We start from the raw sequence: 18,960 nt of genomic DNA, 5'->3' as shown, positions 1-18,960 counted from the left end.
AGAAAGAAGAGCTCATTCTGGACCAGAGCAGTCCTATTTGAGCTAAGTAATGAAGGTTTTTGGTAGAAATAAAACCGGCATTAAAGTACTAGGGTACTGAGCACTTCATATAGATCCTCATTTAATCTTCATGCTAACACCATGAAGCAGATATAGTTTTACCTAATCTGCTAGGAACACTGAGGGAAAGAGGTCAGATAATTTACCCAACTTCTACAGCCAGGAAGTAACAGAGGTGAGATTCAAATTCAGGGGGACTTCTGAAGGCAATTAACTTTTCTTTTGAGAGTCAATCTAGCACAGAGAACTTCTGAGATCACTTAACAGAAGTTGAATCTTTGTTACAACTGGAAATGCAGGTAGATCTCCTCATTAGGAATAAAAAATTTCAGGTAGGATAAGAGAGTAGTCTGGGTTCTCTACAGTGATCCAGTTAAATCAACCAGAGTGGGCCTTCTTCCTTTTAGCTCTGTGTTCTCTCTCGAAATTCATTTATATTGACTTTCTTTGGGTTATCTATTTGGGAACTGCTTATCAAGGTGATTATCACAATGTTTGGCTTTTCCTTTTTCTGTAGTTATCTACATTGCAACCCTTTTCACTGTTCCCAATTTCCTGTTCAGTGCTAAAACCAAAGCTATCTGGAAGATTCTAGAAAGGAAGGAAGGAGCGTACATATTGAATAGCTACTGAACATTTTAAAAGAAGGAGGTATCTTTAGGTCACCCTGCTCCTTTTACACAATATGACACAAACTATGGTCTTAGACATCAAACTATCTCTGATTTAAGCCAAGATTATTATCCCTTTCTTACAGAAAAGTTAATGGTCTAGAAAAACTAGATGACTTCTGCTAGATCACAGCTTTCTGGAAAAACAAAACAAAACCGTATTCTGACTTAATCCACTGCTTTTCACACTAGACCATGCTATCCCTCAAAAAGCTTAAAATGCTGTTTGATGCTATACTGACCAAGAAGTATAGCTGTAGTTAGTTCCTAAAATGCTTAAGCTGCACTTCCCACCTATGTCAAATTCTTTGGTTACTGGGAAGCTGGGCAGCTTTGCAACCACAATTTCATCAGCTCTATTCCTACCATCAAGATAGGACAGTTAGCCAATGTACACAGCGTCCCAGGACAAGGAAAGGCAAAAAACAAAAAACAAAAAACCCACTGATACCTCAATGCCATGCTAATATACAGAAAACATGCAAATAAATATTTAGTGCTCTAATAAATGAGGTCTTTAGTTGGGTTCCCCTGTTACTTTAATGTCTTTAGCAATTTTGACTTTTCCTTTGAGGAAGTAGCACATCATAATCTTTCTAAAAAGCTATAATGCTAATTTTTATCCTTAAAAAGTTAATGTAACTATTTTTTTTTTTTGCCTTAAATAACGGATTCTTTGAAATTAATGACATCTCCCTGGTCTTCCTTAAGAAGTATTTAGAAATATTTTTGAGTCGCTCCATATAGAGCATACCACTTAACTGGGTTTCATTCATTGAACATATATTTGAGGTCCTTTTCTGGGCCAGGGGTAATATCAAATTTTAGGGATGTGGGGGGAAGCAATGACCTCTGTCACACTAGAAGGATAACCAGTTAACAAGTTTTGAAATCTTTGGAACCTTCCACTTCTCCCTGTCAAACTCACTCAAGGTTAATCTTTGGGAACTACAGGCCCAGGACTGTTGGTCATCCAAATCCAGCCGTAGTCTGGGGCCCTGACTTTGCCCTGAGGACAAAGTGTGAGTTACACTGACTTGATATTTGTTATTGGTGATGTTTGCCAAGCAGAGGGGGCCTCGACTATCGTTTTTGTTTCTTGTAGCCTGGCAATTGGTACCATTAGTGGCCACGCCCGACACTGCCCAGACCTTTGTGTGATCTGGGTTGATGCCCATGCTGACATCAATACACCCCTCACCACTTCATCTGGAAATCTCCATGGACAGCCAGTTTCATTTCTTCTCAGAGAACTACAGGACAAGGTCAGTGGGCTGAGATGAAAAATTGAATGGCTTGCATGGATTATGCTGGGGCTTTGAGGAACTAGTTCAGTAAGATTTCTGTGAAGGATGGGTTGATAGTGGTGGTAGAAATGTTTAGTATTCCTTCATCTGTTCTCTAAACATCATTATGGGCCAAGCAGTCTACTAGATGCTAGGGATATAGAGAGGACTAGGATATGGTCCTGCTCTGGGGGAGGGAGAGGGTGTGTCATAATCTTGCAAGAAAGGAAAGTGGCAGTGGATAGTAACTCTAGTAATTGATATCCCCACAGCACGAGGGCTCCTTGGTTAGAGGCTCCCAGGCCTGCTTCACTCTCAGACCCAATGGTCCAGAGGAAAGCAAAATTATGATTACCTCTAGGTAATATTTTCTTAGGCTGTTCAGAAAAAACATGGGAGTCCATGTTAGGCATAGACTAGAATCTGTATATCCTTCCTCTCAGTGAGGGACTAAGTTAAACCAGGATGGTACAAAAGTTATTCATTAGGTAGAATTTGTGTTTTGGCTGTAGGCAACTTAAGATGGCAACTGGGTTTTATTTCAGGAACCATTCTGTAAACAATTCAGAAATGTACAAAGGGGTGGAAAAGGGCTAATCAGCAGTGTTCCTGTTATTTAGGTAAGTTAATGAGAAACCGTGGCCACCTTAGGAGAATTTTTTTTTTTTATTCTGGGAAATCTGTGTTCTTCAGCTGCCTGCCTTCTGAATCATTTCCACTTCTATCAGTTTTTTTCCCAGATCAAGTGTGTCTTATGCTGCTTTAAGCATATCTTGTAGGTAAGAGGAGAAAGCAGCCTGGATAAATTGAGAAGCACATGGTAATTATCTTGGTGAGACCAAGAATTCTTGAGGACTCTTGTTCATTCTTTTTTTGACAGGTACCACAACTCCCAGGATTTTCTTGGATCAAACCTTGTATCTCTTCCCCAAGTATTGTGTATATTGGTCTAAGAGATGTGGACCCTCCTGAGCAGTAAGTTGATACACTGGTGTTAAGCTTCTGGCCTCTCTCAGACATTCATGTTCCTTTTGATAAGACTGTTCCTTGTCTTAACCTGTTGTATGTCACTATAGAGACAATCTCACCCCCAATCCCACCCCAACAAGGATTTGATTAAAAATGTTCTTTAAACTAAGGACTCCTTCCTTTATATCTCATCCAGTTTTATTTTAAAGAAATATGATATCCAGTATTTTTCCATGAGAGACATAGATCGACTTGGTATCCAGAAGGTTATGGAACAAACGTTTGATCTGCTAATTGGCAAGTAAGTAACTACAGCGGATGTCTACTTCCAAAGGGAATAGGGCAGACTCCCAGTGAGCACACTTTAGCACATGTCTTGAAGATAGCAGCTTTTTAAAAATAAAAGCCAAATATGTACAAATACAAAAAATTAAAATAATTTGGAAAGGGAGAATATGAAACATAGGTCATATTCTTCCTCTGGGATTAGGAGGGGGTTGCCTTGAAGTCATTGCCAACTCCTCTGTCTCTCATAAAGTTTTAAGTCCATTTTTAATTCTTATCTTTTGAGATGAGAAGGGTTCATTCAGTTGTCCCATTCTTTCCTAAGCTCACAATTGCTTCATCTGAAAGTTTTATATTGAGCAAATTTATAGAAAGATGGTATATGAATGCCAATCAGATGCTAATTATAAGAGCATTTTCCCAGTGCAGAGTCTTTATTTTCAGGTGATTAATGGCATACTACCAGGTAGCAATTACATTAAGCTGTTAAGAAATTTAGTTATCTAGCATATAGGTGTTGTTTGCTAGTTTCTACTCTTGGAAACCTGAGCGAAACTGAAATTAGAATTGGGAGATAAGATTGCAGACATCAAATCTGCAAAACTTAATTGTTCAGCTGCTCTTATGTGGAGAGACTAAGCAACTGTAACCTAGATCAATCTCCTAGGAAAGTGAAGAACTCCCTCTATTGACGGTTGTTAATGTGAAAGGCTCTAATGCCTAGGTTAAAGTCAGAAATATAAATTGCAGTTAGTCTGTCTGAGGCACACAAAACAAAAGGCAAAATTATGAAGTGGTGTGTAGGAAGCTAACATGGTAATACACAGTAACTTCCAGAACAGGAAACCGGGAAATCTGCTGTATTAGCAAATACCAGGACTAATAGCAACAAAATCAAAGAGCTGAAACTGTAGGAAGGATCAGTGTCCAGGTACACCCAAATGATTATTCTTTTATCCTCTTCCTTTCAAGAAGCCAGAGGCCAATCCATCTGAGTTTTGATATTGATGCATTTGACCCTACACTGGCTCCAGCCACAGGAACTCCTGTAGTAGGAGGACTGACCTATCGAGAAGGCATGTATATCACAGAGGAAATACACAATACAGGTAAGAAGTGTTCATTCTGTTAACTATGTAAATATGCTGACACCTCTTGCATGCCAAAAGATTTTTTTTCTACTATGCCATGACATTACAGATACTATTTTTCTTAAACTTTTATAACTGAAAGTCATATGGTCAGGCTAATAAGGGATAGTCATTTAGAGGCATATTTGGACTTGAGTCATACCAAAATATGCGAGGGTAATACTGAATAACCCGCCAAACTGATATAGTCCTTTGCATGTGAATTGTCTAAAGGCTAAGATTAAGAAGTAAGGTCAAGAAGCTATAATTTTTACCCTGACATTAAAAGTTCACTTGGAGTTGAGAAGGTGGAGTTAACCCTTCTGGAAGATATTTCAAAGTTGGACAGTATCTTGGGTCCTTTCATATAGGATTAGCCTTATACTAGAGCTTGATAATTTAATTTTTTAAACTTTTTTTTTAAGCTTATTTATTTTGAGAGAGACCAAGACAGCTTGAGTGAAGGTGGGATGGACAGAGGGAGACAGAGAATCCCAAGTAGGCTCTGCACTGTCAGCATAGAGCCCAATGTGGGGTCGAACTCCTGAAACTGTGTGATCATAACCTGAGCCAAAGCCAAGAGTCAGATGCTTAAACAACTAAGCCACCCAGGTGCCCCTATTTATTTTTTTGAAGTTTGTTTATTTTGAGACAGAGAGGGGGGGGGGAGGGGTGGAGAGAGAGCATCCCAAGGAGGCTCGATGCTGTCAGTACAGAACCTAACACGGGGCTCAATCTCACAAACTGTGACATCATGACCTGAACCAACATCAAGAGTTGGATGCTCAACTGAGCCACCCAGGTGCCCCTATTTTTAATAGCTCAAACCCTGTGGATTACTTCTGGGCTACACCAAAGATTCCGGTTTAGTCAGTGGAAATCAGACACACAAATCATCAGAGACCCAGATGTTTGTACAGGAACTGGTGAAAATGCTGCAGTAACATGCCTGCTCATTGCATTGAACTACACATCGCTAATAAAGGATTGTACACTGAACAAATGTAATGGCACTGAGCATATCATGTACTATACTATAATATCAATAAATCAGTAGGTATATACACTCATGTTTCCAGGCTTCATGGCCACCCTAAGTGGTCTAAGTATACTCATACTTGTATTTTCCAATACTACTATGTTCAAATGACTCGAAGAGGTAGATTAACTTCATCCAGAATAACCAACGAAAAAGTACCTCAGAGAAGTAGCGCTTGTGTGTTGGGGGTAGGGAGTAGAAGGCATGTCTGGGTAGGTTCTTTGGGTCTACTCTTCTCTTCTCAGACCCTTTAGTACAAGTTCTTAAGCCCCAACAGAAGGTAACAAGTCCAGATTAGTGTATGGCCAAGTCTTCCCTTGACTAAGTGCAAGATACTGGGTCAGTATGATGGAGACCTAAAAATCTTGTCAGACAGGATACCTGCCCTTAGACTTGTAGGGGTGAGACTAAGATATGCCCTAATAACTATACTTCAGGGCCATGTGGTGCCTTAAGAGATATACTGTCAGAATAATGGGGAACAGTTCAAAAGATCTCTTCACACAACTATATACAGACATCCTGGAAGGTTCCTAGTAATACTAGACATGGCACACATTTCCCCAACAAGTAGGCTGAAAAATCCTACCTCCTCCTCACAGGCTCTTTCCTTCTCTCAGACAGAAAGCCTGACAGCTATGCCTATTCTGTTAGTTGAACAGGGATGATTGATTTTAATCTTACTCTAGTATATAGTGTTTGAACTTAAATTCATGCCCAAGATGAGGTAGGTATAAGGGGCTCCCCGACTGTAGGTAATTTTAATAGTAGAAAATGACTTTTTACCTTGGCCTGTTCTGTCTAGTGGGATGACCCTCACTGAAAGGAGCAGCTGGGGAATCTTGTAAGGTTTTGTCATGCTTTGTTCTTTCAGGATTGCTGTCAGCACTGGATCTTGTTGAAGTCAATCCTCAGTTGGCTGCTTCCGAGGAAGAGGCCAAGGCTACAGCAGGCCTGGCAGTGGATGTGATTGCTTCAAGTTTTGGTCAGACAAGGGAGGGAGGGCACATTGTCTATGACCAACTTCCTACTCCCAGTTCACCAGATGAATCAGAAAGTGAAGAGCGTGTGAGAATTTAGGAAATTGTGTGTGCTGACACATTTGTCACGATGGGCATTCCAGAATTACGAGGCATTTGAGGGGACAGATACTAAGTGGTTGTCTGGGTCAATACTGCCTTAATGAGAACATTTACGCATTTTCACAACTGTAAAGTTTCCTTTCCCTCTCCATTTTGGTGACCAACACTACTGTAAATTTTGGGGGGGGGGTATTTTTTGGGTTTTTTTTTTCCCCAGTTCACAGGATATTAATATGTTGGAGTACTACGTAAATTTAAAGAAGTCATAAACAGCATTTATTACCTTGGTATATCATATTGGTCTTGTTGCTGTTCCTTCACAGTTAAGTGGTTTTCCGTCTCCCCTCCCTCCTCCCAGAGTCCAGCTACATTGTGCATCCTTGAACCGTTACCTCACAGCAGCACTACACTTATTCCCCATCCCTAACCCCATTCATTCACAGGGTCAAAGTTCTGGTCCACAAACTCTTCCCTCTAGGGAGCTCAATGCTTGTGAAAGAATTTGTAATAAACCAGGCCCCCTAGGACGGCCAGCTCCAGTAAGATGACGATGGAAAGTAGCAGCTTGTTCGTTGTCACTCTACAAAGAGAAGCAAAGTAGGAAGAGTCAGAAGCCTGGATGCCCTTCTTTCTTTCCATTCGTAATACTTAGGAGTATGACCTCAGGTTGAGGCTGGATATTATAAGACAGACTGAATTTTTGTTGGATCACACAGCCACTGAAGTATGTGTATATATAAGGTTCTTTAGCTGGTAAGTGACAACTCAAAAGCTTTTTTTTAGCTTTAACTTAGGGACAGCACTACCTCACAGAAATGTTGAAACCTGACAACAGATACCAAAGCATAAAAATGGTTTCTTGATTCTAAAATGGTTTCAAATAGCAGTTAATTCCTTACTTTAAAACTAGCTTTCCTAGGGGCACCTGGCTGCTGGCTCACTAAGAAAAACATGTGACTCTTGATCTCAGGGTTGTAAGTTCAAGCCCCATATTGGGTATAGAGACTACTTAAATAAAAATTTTTTAACAAAAAAGGCTTTTCTAGGAGAGCTAGTTACAGAAATGTATATTAAATATAATATGAAATGTCTTTTCTATTTTTTTTTTAAGGTTCAGGATCCAATGTGGGGTTTGAGCTCATGACCCTGAGATCAAGAGTCACATGCTCCACCAACCTGAAAAATTATTTCTGAAATCAGGTTGATTCATATTTCAAAACAGCAGAAATATAATCCCACTATCTACTCTGTTCTTCCATCAACCCAAATGGATATCTTTAAAAAGGTAGCAAACTTTTTGAAGCTGTTATCTTCTGTTAACACAAAGAATCCAATCTCTGGTTCTTCAAGGTAACTCTAAATTGAAGATTTCCTCTTGTTTGACAAAGCATTTACTACTGTTTAGAAAAACCTCTACTAGTTCCATGGCTCAGCTGTAGCTTTTGCTTATTGCACTAGCATTTTTTTTTTTTTTTTTTTTTTTAAAAACTTCTTGCTAATAGGACAAAACTCCCTGATAAGGGGCTTACTACCATGAAGAACAAGCAGAGCCAAAAGCAACTACTAAGCAGTAGCTGTAAAATCCGTTTTCTCACGAAGTTTATACAACTAGATTTCAAGAAGCATGAAGATCTATTACTCCCATGTGCTCTGAAGAATGTAAGCTGGGATTAAAAGCAGACAAATTTTTGACTGCTCAAAGTCAGTGAAGCATATTATTTTAACAATTTCGTCCTGGGATATTTTTATAAGATAATACTTTATTCTCTCTGCTTTATCAGGACCTTTGCAATTCATTGTTTAATGTCTTAGAGTTAGGAGAAATTTTGTGACTTTTTAAAACTTACTTTCTGGACATTGAACGGAGAATCTTTCGACTTTTGCTCAAGTTTTCACTTGTGTTTACCAGCTGAGAAGAGAAAATAGCAATTATTTCCCCCTTTTAAAAGTACATACTGTAGAACCTGAACATTCCTAAACAAACACCCTAAAGGGTGTGTGCTGAAAAACTCCATCAAACCAATCTGAATGATGGCCTCTGAGTATAAGTAGAAGAAACTGGAAAGGATAAGATACTTAGTACTCAACAAGCAGGCTCAGGAATTATTATTTCCCAAGGTTACTGTGGGGGACTCCTGGGACCAAGCTAATCCTTCACCTTGGCTACTCAAGACAGAAAAAGGCTTCATGTGTGCCTCACCAGTAACTGAAGCAACTTAAGATTTGAATTTCATCAACCAAACTCCAGGAGGGCCTCTTGGGTTAGTTTGTTTTTGTAGGCTGGTAGATTACCACTTTTGGGATCTGATTCATTTTTTCTTTACCCCTTTTACAGATGCACTGAATTGTGAAAGGAATTAATCTTTTAAAAGCCTTTTATAAAATCATTTATTTTTGGTTGCCTGTTAATAATTGAGATAGCTGGGGGATATTCTAACAGATGCCACCTGCCATCTGTTCTCATTCCCCAGTGGCCATGGTAAGTTGATCTCCACTCATTCCTTGGCTTTTAAATTCAACCAATCCACCTGCTATGTTCAAAAGTCAAAAACTACACAATATGAAAGCAAGTTGTCTTCTCCACAGTTTACCTTGAAATCAGTAGTTATGAATTTTCACTGAGGAGGGAAGGGCATCATTCTGATTTATTTTAAGAATGGGGATAATTGCAGTTATTCAGATATGAGAAAATCCTCTCCAATCCCCACACTGAGCTAATATTTTCCATCTGAGTCTTGCCCACAGTATCTATTCTTCAGCTTGGATGTGCCTTGTAACATTAAGGATAGAACGTGCTACTAGCAAGTTGCACTATTTTTTAAATTCCTATGTAGGTGTATAGAAAGGGAGAGATGAGTTGTTTTTCAGAGCCTCTTAAGAGTGATAGAGGCCCCACTGACACAGCCATTTGGCCTAAGTTATTTCTGCTTTCTTCCCACAATGACCCGGCTTACCTTGGGTAACAGGGAAGAGGCACAGTCTAGGACTGAACTCCTCTATAAATAGTGGTACTATTTTATGACATGAGGAATATAGCCTTAGCTCTAAATGACAAAAAAACAAAATTAGGATCTTTTAAGTATATGATACTTTCATAAGAACAGGATAATATCCTACTAAATGTATGAGAAAAATCTCAGGTTAATACAGGAAGTAATAAAAGGATGGAGTGGCTACAACCTTAGAAATAGCTGACAATATTCCATAAATGCAGAAATTGGGTTTCTTCTGTCTGCCCTGGCCCCTCCATTGATCTCTAAATCTGAGGGACAAATTTACTTTCAAGAGAAATCTCTCAGCCAAGAAAATTAAAAGTTGAGAAAAGTTTAAGTACTTAAAAGGTCCTGACCCTGAATTCAGAACTGCTGTAACTTCTGGCAGTGATAAGGCATCAGGGTATAAGGGGCCCACCTACTTTGCCCCATCCACTTAGACTTACCCTACTCTTAGTACGCTCCAATTGATCACGTTGCTCCCCCAGCTCTTCTATGATTTCTGAGCCAATCTGGTCAGTCTCTGTGGCAATACGATGAGAACGCTCAATACTTTGGGTGGCCCGGTTCAGGCTGTCAGTGCCTTGCAGAAGCAATGCCCTTTGAGACTGTAGCCGATTCTGACCAGAATATGGAAGGGAAATATTAAACATCTCCCATTATGAATTCATTGCCAGCATATTCCTTATGACCCTTCTGATGTAAGAAAGGATATAGTGTTTGCAATGTTTACTTAATTTTGAGAGAGAGTGCGGGGAGGGGGGAGAGACCGAGACAGAGAGAGGGAGAGAGAATCCCAAGCAAACTCCATGCTGTCAGTGCAGAGCCCAATGTGGGGCTAGCTTGATCTCAGGAATGATGAGATCATGACCTGAGCCGAAATCAAGAGCTGGACATTCAACTGACTTAAGCCACCCAGGTGACCTTCATTACTTTTCTGACAACCAAAGATGCTAATCAATTATAAGATTATGTTTAAGGTCAGATGAAAGTACCTGGGATCCAGTACAAGATCACATCTCTCTCTCCACCACTTTTATACTTATGTAATGTAAGAAAAGGAGGTTAAAAACATCAGAGCATTTTCCTTGTGTTTGTGTGAAGTTGAAATGATTTCATGTACTTTCTGGACTAACAACTTTCAAGAGGCATATTTGGGGTGCAGGAGCCATCTGAATATGCATACAGCCTGTAACTTTTGACAGGGCAACAAACCAACTAAATTCCAGAGCCCTAGATGAAGATTCTTACCTGACTGGCACTGAGAATTGATGCACCATGAATAAGCTATTTGTTTTTAGCACATTCAGACTTCAAAACAATTTCTGTGACACTATTACAGTTTGGAAAACACTTAACTGGTTACAATCCTGGTAAGCCCCAAAAGAATTTCACCTCAGGCCATACAAAACATAAACTCTAAAGTTGCTACACTGGTGACTACTCTCAGAGGAGGATGTATCTGGGGCCAAGTAAGCTGCCCTAATTTCCTATATCTCTCCCAAAGTTTTACTCCACCTATAATCCCAAGCATAGAAAGCATCACAAGAGAAGTAGCCATTGTCAGCCAGAATCAACCACTGACAAATGGGTACAATTAAGTTCTTAGCTACCGAAGCACTTACACATGTACCACTCAGAAAGGGGCTGGTTCACAGGGCGTATTACTGAGCGGGTGACTACTAGCACTAGATACCACCATCAAGAAGCCAAAATATTGGGTTTCTAGCTGAGAAGTAAGAAGTTTTCATATATGGCATCAGACCAGTGGATGATGGAACCACTGAATGACATTGAAATAAACCCCAGTTAATTTAGCTTAAAAGAAACAAGAATACGGCTTTTAAAAACCAAAGATGGATAGTGTTAACTGATTAGATTGAAGAGAAGGAAAAGACCTAAATCAACCCCAGGTTTGGAACATTTCTAACTCCAATGAAGGCTATATGCATATCTAAATTGTCTTTATGACTTCTGAAACTAGTAATTTTAAAGTAAATTATTGTTTGGCTTTATCTCCCCCCCCTTTTTTGGGGTTTATTTTTGGTAACATGATCAAAGTCACTTTATACTTCTCATTTCACTTTAACAAGCTTTGCCTATTTACCTTTTCCCAGTCTCCCTTTACAAGTGAATTTTGGGGGCTCCCGGGTGGCTCAGTTGGTTAAGTGTCCGACTTAGGCTCAGGTCATGATCTTGTGGTTCGTGGGTTCGAGCCCCGCGTCCGGCTCTGTGCTGACAGCTAGTTCAGAGCCTGGAGCCCATTTCAGATTCTGTATCTCCCTCTCTCTCTGACCCTCCCCTGCTCATGCTGTCTCTCTCAGAAATAAATTAAAAAAAAATTTTTAAAGTGAATTTTGGAAAGTTTATATCATTCTCAAATACTCCAGTTTTGACACCAGCAATATCAAGCCAGTATCATCTGAGCTCTTCAACTATAATCAGGATGCATCATCAAACAGGATTCTTTCTACACACATGTAGTCTGCACTTGTAGGCCCTTGTCCATTTCTCTCCCATGCTACTGGCCAGGTCACCTGCCAGGCCATTTCTACTTTACACAATGGAGTATAATCCCAAATGCAACACACTACATTTAATCTTTGTAAACCTTTACTCCTTTAACTTCTCTAGATAGTTTCAGAATACAGGTTTTCAATTCTGTCAGTCTTATTTTATAAATCAGAATACTGGGGTCTAGAGAGGCAGTCTGGCTTACTTTCTAGGACAACCGTGTAAGCTGTTGGCCCCTTCCTGAAAGCATCCTGCCTTCTCTACTGTGTCTGCACCTGTTGGGCCATCCTGATAAAAACCTAACTGATTTTTTTGAACATACCTGAAAAACTGGATTGATGGATCAGAATACAAAGTCCAGATACAATAAGAATAGAGAACACTTGTATTCCTCTACTACATAATCAAGCACTGTTTTATTAAAGATATAAAGAAATCTAAATAAACATGGTTGGGAAAGATATGCATTAAATAAAGGAGAGGTGGTTACCCCAAGGGGAGAAAGAGAATTGGATGCAGGAAAGACAGTAAGGTAGGAAGAAGGAGTCTAATATACACCGATAACAAACTATATGATATGGTTAATTTTTGTGCCATAGGCCCTTAAGGGGATAAAAAAAAAAGCTGAGGCTTACCATATGTTCATTCTCTATAGCATATGTGCCATATTTCATGTCTCCTCGGCTCCCAGGTGTGGCTGTCAAAGGTGTGCTTCTCACTTCCCGATGGAGTTTAGCAAGGTCTTTCCGGTAGGTTCGAAGCTTAGACATCATAGGGTTACGGAAAGATAGAGGTGCATACCGTAGTTCCTCTTCCATCTCTGCCAGCTAGGAAGACAGTAGTTGAGTAGATAGCCTGGTTCTTTTCTCTTTCTCTCTCTCTCCATAGTCTAGTATGGACTAATCAAACCACAGACAACTGCAAATAAGTATTTAAACATATGTTCCATGAGGGCAGGGACCACATGTGACCTGTTCACCTCATTCTGAGTGCTTGGCACAGTGCCTAGCATGCACAGAACAGGCATTCAAGAAGTATGTGATGAGTGAAAAAACTAACAAGCACCTTATATCTGATTAAGCATTTTTATGTGTATTATCTCATTCAATCTTTCCTGTCCTCAATAAGGTAGTAAATACTACTTCTATTTCATATGTAAGAATTGAAGAAATCTATTCAAGATTATACAATAATAGAAGTCAGGATTCAAAATCTTCAAATTCCCTTTCCAGTATACCGAATTCTTAGCCTGTTATGGTTCATGTGCTCTCATGAAGCACTATGAGGTCTACTGTACTTAAAAATGATATGGGTCTGGCATCAAGTTTCTTCCTTACTCTTCTTCTGGAAAATCAATTGTTTGTCTCCATGTCCTATATAACCAGGGGTCCACGTGAGATCTCCATTTTATTGGGTAAGTAAAATATAACACCTAGACATGTTCACTAGAGCCATAAATTATTTCCATCTGCCTGGGATGGCCAAAGTTGGATTGGTTAATTTTGCCAAATTCAGAGAAAAACGTTATCTAAGCACCAAACAAATAAATTGGTATTAGCTGAAAGATGTTTAACATTCTACAAAGATATTAACCAAAAAAGACTTGATTCCATAACTGGTATCCCACAGATGGCCAGATTTACGTAGGCATTAAGTATGTCCATTGTGAAGGAGATAGTTTCCATAGTCTGGGTGGCCTGACCCATCTTAAAATAGATGTGGAACAGAGGAATGGATGCAGATCGGCTTAATGTTTCAGAACTTCATTGTGATAAAGAAGCAAGGAACAGCAAGAAGGAAGTTCTCTGGCTTAAAAAAGAATTTTTCTTCTCAGTCTACTGTAGGGTAGCAAAAACTATTTCTGCAGAGGTCTACTAGGAATCTGAATTTTAACCCCAAATTCCTGAAAGGGTTTGATAAAGCTAGAGGATAAGGATATGGAGACAATGGGGTGCTACATCTAAAAAATAAGGTTTGTTTTGTTTTTAAAGAAAAGCCATAGATTAAGAGAGAAGCAGTTGTTAAACTGCTCGGCAGCCTGGACTAACATTTCACCAGCTCACTTTGGGAAAGTGTCCGGGCCATGCATGCCCTGCCCAAGGAACCAAATCCAGCCACTATGCTTCCTCGTTTGCTTTCTCTCTTTTTTCTCTCATTACCTTTTTTTTTTTTTTTTTTTTTACTATTTCAGCTTTTATTAATAAAACAAAACTAAACTCAAGACAACTGCTTGGTTCTTGCATTTGATCTGACCATATATCAGACAAGTGGTTCTTCGTGAGGACTTAGGGAAGAACTGGCAATATACAGACAGGTTCCATCAAAAGGGGGATGTTGCAATATCTAGTAAAGTGAGGTAAATGAACTTAAAAAGAGAACATATTATATATTAAAAATCACAGAAATCTCCCTCAAATATCAGAGGATATTTCAATGTGTTTGTCAAGATCAGTCATATTCACTATGTGGTCTTTTAAAACCGCAAAAGGAAACTACAACCACTTATGAGGTACATTTTTTTGTGATGATAATTTTAACAAGGAAGAATAACTGACCTTAATTGGCTAGCTTTTAAAATGAAATTTTAAAAGACCACCCAGGTAGGGGCACCTGGGTGGCTGGGTTGGTGAACCATCCAACTTCTGCTCTGGTAATGATCTTGCGGTTCAGAGTTTGATCCCCACGTTGGTCTCTGCAGACAGTTCAGAGCCTGAAGCCTGTTTCTGATCTGTGTCTTCCTCTCTCTCTCTGCCCCTCCCTCTCTCTCTCAAAAATAAACCAACATTAAAAGACCACCCAGGTAAAGCTTTGAGAATGCCCTTATTACTCACATCAGGAATGTTTCATATATCAAATACTCGTTTTAAGGGAGTAAGCTTTACCCATTTGTGTTTGCCAAATCCTCTCATCACTCACCTCACCCCAGCCCATCAACTGGCCTCACTTGGTAAGAAATAATCAAAATCAAAATTAATACACAGGAACACTTAATCTGTGATTAGGTAATAATTCTGGAAAAGACTAACTCCAGGTAAAAGAAATAAGGACTTGCTCCCTGTTCTCACCGTTTCATTTGCTTCCTGTTGCTTTTCATCAAAATCTCTGATCAGCTTTTTCTTCTCTTCTGGAAAAAATAAACAAGTTTCAAGAGTTCAGTCCTGCTTCCATATATTTGTAGAGGTCATTCCCTTTGCTTAGAATAAACTCCCCAACCCTCTCCCCAGATGGGGTAATAAATAGTACTTAATCACCTCTAAAAAGCATTTAGACATCTATGGGAACTTGTTATCACAGTGATGGGGGAAGTGGAGGGACTGGGTATTCGAATGGCATTTAGTGCCCAGGGAACAAAAATATCCATGCTTGGTACAGTCCTGCATAACAATTATCTGGCCCCAAAGTCAATATTATCCTACTGAGAAACACTATAGGTCTAAGTTAATTTCTGTCAATCTATTTTTCCCTAGAGGGATCAGGCACACCTTCATCAACAAGAATGTTTAACAATACTGATTTTCGGAAATCATCCCCACGTTTACCTCCACTGTGAAACATTTCTCTGTATTAACCTTTAATACACTGCTTTTCTGCAAAACAAATTCAAAACTCACCTATTCTGCTTGCTGGGGAGACTGCATGGTATGTTACATATCTCTCAGCCATATCCACTGGCGGTGGTATGTAAAATGATGCAAACACTACTGACTCACACAGTGATAAAGTCCTTCCCTTTACAATTCTCTTTCAATCTTTTGCATCGTGTCATTTTGGTGCTAGTATGTCTCTAATACCTAAAAATTACTAATCTCTTTTAACAAAAATAGAACAGGCTTCAGCTTCCAACTAGTAACATTTAACTAAACCAGCATTGTTTTGCCTGGACTTTATTTTTCAGATCATTTAAATAAGTGTCCAAGATTTTCCACTTAACAGATATATCTATCATTCCATCCAAAAAAAGTGCAATATAGGGGCACCTGGGTGGCTCACTCAGTTAAGCATCTGACTTCAGCTCAGGTCATGATCTCACCATTTGTTGTCTAACCCCTGCATTGGGTGAGCCCCACTTCTCTCTCTCTCTGCTCCTCACTCATTTGCATATCCCCCTCAAAAAAACAAAAACAGTGCAATACACATTTTTTTTTAATTTTTTTTTTTAATGTTTTATTTATTTCTAGGAGAGAGAGAGAGACAGCGTGAGCAGGGGAGGGTCAGAGAGAGAGGGTGTCACAGACTGAAACAGGCTCCAGGCTCCAAGCTGGCAGTCAGCACAGAGCCCGACGCGGGGCTCGAACCCACGAACCGCGAGATCATGACCTAAGCGAAAGTCGGACGCTTAACCGACTAAGCCACCCAGGCGCCCCAAATATACACATTCTTTTCAGATGTACATGGAATATTCTCCAGGATATTATTAGGCCACAAAACAAATCTCAATACATTTAAAAAAGACCAAAATTGGGGCGCCTGGGTGGCTCAGTCGGTTAAGCGTCCAACTTCGGCTCAGGTCATGATCTTACGGTTCGAGGGTTTGAGCCCCACGTCAGGTTCTGTGCTGACGGCTAGCTCAGAGCCTGGAGACTGCTTCAGATTCTGTGTCTCCCCGTCTGACCCTTCCCTGCTCACGCGCCTCTCCCTCTCTCTCTCTCGCTCTCTCTCTCTGAAATAAATAAAACATTTAAAAAAAATTTATAAAGACCAAAATTATATCATGCTTTTTTTCCATCAACGTTACAAAACTAGATATCAATCCCAGAATAAATCTGGAAAGAATATAAATATATATGGAGGCTAAATAACATGCTACTAAACAATACATGGGTCAACCAAGAAATCAAAGAGGATATAAAAAAAATACATGGAGACACCACAGTCATGGCAAGGCTATGGAGAAAAAGGAACCCTTTGGTGGTGGGAATGCAAACTGGTTCAGCCACTGTGGGAAATCATATAGAGAGTCCTCAAAAAGATAAAAATAGAACTCCCCTACATCTAGTAAACCCACTACTGGGTATTTGTCCAAAGAAAACAGAAGCACTAATTCAAACAGATAAATGCACCTGTATGTTCACTGCAGCATTATTTATACTAGCCAAGAAACATGGAAACAATCCAAGTGTCCACCCACAGATGAATGGATAAAACGATCACACACATACACACACGAATGTTACTTAGCCATAAAAAAGAATGAGCTTTTGGGGCACCTGGGTGGCTCAGTCGGTTAAGTGTCCAACTTCGGCTCAGGTCATGATCTCACAGTTCGTGGGTTCAAGCCCCGCGTCAGGCTGTGTGCTGACAGCTAGCTCAGAGCGTGGAGCCTGTTTCAGATTCTGTATCTCCCTCTCTCTGACCCTCCCCTGCTCACGCTGTCTCTCTCAGAAATTAAAAAAAAAAAAAAAAAAAAGAATGAGCTTTTGCCAGGAGCCACACCGGCCTCTCTGGATGGCAATCATAGCAAGGAAATGGCAATGTTTGTAGCTCCTGCCATGAGAAATGAAAACTGGTATCTCCTTCTGCTCGTGTTGGATATAAGCCTACTGGTATTGACCAGGCCTCACTATATTCCATATCAGACCCATATTTTGAATACAGATACCTCATAAGGAAAAGCATATTCCTTATGCTTTTTTTCATCCAAAGAAATTTTGAATGAAAGCTCTACGGGGAAAATTGTCAAAAGGCTCTTCCTATGGGCCTTGCAGATCTGAGACTTAGGGGGTTAAGAACACAAGAATTACAATTGAGCCTGGCCCTGAGACCAAGGGCCTATTTTGGGGTTAAGAGCAAAACATAGTTACCACATAGATCTTTGCTAATTGGTGAAACATAACAGTCCCTTCCTCAAGGCCTACTTTCCACAGACACCCTCTCTTACATTGGCAGCTGGGATGAGGATAGATAACAGTAGCTAAAACATAACCCAGGGGCAAAAGACTGACCCATTCAGGGTCCCCATGTTAGTCTCCACAAACAAACCAATTCAGAAACATTCATCCTCTTGAGAGCCAGACAAAATACTTCTAACTTATCTATATACAATTTGACCTATATGTTATCCTATTTTTCACTAAGAACATTCTGTTATTTCCTTGGTCGGAATAATTCTACTATTGTTATCACAAAAGACTTCCCATTGTAAGAAATTCCTTTCTATGACTTCATCTTGTTGCTGAACCTTTAAATAAAGACACAAAACCCAACAGGACAGAGATGCTTGCCTGGTGATCAGAAACAATCTCCAGGGCTCTCTCAATTTCTCTCTCTCGCCGACACCGTCCATCCTTCAGGGACCCCTGGACCTGCCGGAGCCGGCTCGGCCTCCGGCAGGCTTTTTTATGGGGCTCCTGTGTGGCTCAGTCGATTAATCATCCAACTTTGGCTCAGGTTATAATCACATGGTTCACGGGTTCAAGCCCCACGTCTGGCTCTGTGCTGACAGCTCGGAGCTTGTAGCCTGCTTCAGATTCTGGGTCTCCCTCTCTCTCCCCTCCCCCACTCACATGCTCGCTCACTCTCTCTCTCAAACATTAAAAAAAAAAAAAGAATGAAATCTTGCCATTTGCAACAACATGGATAGATCTAGAGAGTATAATGCTAAGTGAAATGTGTCAGAGAAAGAAAATGCCATATGATTTCACTCATGTGGAACTTATGAAACAAAAAAATAGGAAAAAGCAAAACAGATGCTAAATATAGAGAACAAGCTAAACATTTCCAGAAGGAGGCAAGAGGGGGATTAGGTAAAATAGGTAAAGGAGATTAAGAGTACACACCATGATGAGCACTGAGTAATGTACAGAATTACTGAATCATATTATTGTACACCTGAAACTAATATAACACTGTATGTTAATTATACTGGAATTAAAAAAAAATACATGGAAACAAATGAAGCACAATAATCCAAAACTGTTAGGATGCAGCAAAA

At 39.8% G+C, this 18,960-nt stretch overlaps 2 protein-coding genes across 2 annotated transcripts in view; one reads left to right on the top strand and one right to left on the bottom strand.

The window, feature by feature from the left end:
- Positions 1-6,591, top strand: part of ARG2 (arginase 2) — a 28,833-nt gene extending 22,242 nt beyond the window's left edge. The window contains exons 4-8 of the mRNA XM_039240695.1: positions 1,837-1,996; positions 2,898-2,992; positions 3,183-3,287; positions 4,244-4,380; positions 6,315-6,591. Coding sequence (XP_039096626.1) covers positions 1,837-1,996; positions 2,898-2,992; positions 3,183-3,287; positions 4,244-4,380; positions 6,315-6,520 — 703 coding nt within the window. The 3' untranslated portion in view covers positions 6,521-6,591. The remainder of the gene's footprint in view (positions 1-1,836; positions 1,997-2,897; positions 2,993-3,182; positions 3,288-4,243; positions 4,381-6,314) is intronic.
- Positions 6,592-6,735: 144 nt separating this feature from the next.
- VTI1B (vesicle transport through interaction with t-SNAREs 1B) overlaps positions 6,736-18,960 on the bottom strand; it is a 28,663-nt gene continuing 16,438 nt past the window's right edge. The window contains exons 2-6 of the mRNA XM_039240696.1: positions 15,095-15,153; positions 12,665-12,856; positions 9,962-10,135; positions 8,370-8,431; positions 6,736-7,102 (exon numbers count right to left, since the gene is read on the bottom strand). Coding sequence (XP_039096627.1) covers positions 7,006-7,102; positions 8,370-8,431; positions 9,962-10,135; positions 12,665-12,856; positions 15,095-15,153 — 584 coding nt within the window. The 3' untranslated portion in view covers positions 6,736-7,005. The remainder of the gene's footprint in view (positions 7,103-8,369; positions 8,432-9,961; positions 10,136-12,664; positions 12,857-15,094; positions 15,154-18,960) is intronic.

This window comes from Hyaena hyaena, unplaced genomic scaffold (assembly GCF_003009895.1).
Source record: "Hyaena hyaena isolate Hyena2069 unplaced genomic scaffold, ASM300989v1 scaffold_179, whole genome shotgun sequence".
In the NCBI taxonomy this organism is placed as follows: Eukaryota; Metazoa; Chordata; class Mammalia; order Carnivora; family Hyaenidae; genus Hyaena; species Hyaena hyaena.
This window is presented reverse-complemented; position numbering and strand designations above follow the sequence as displayed.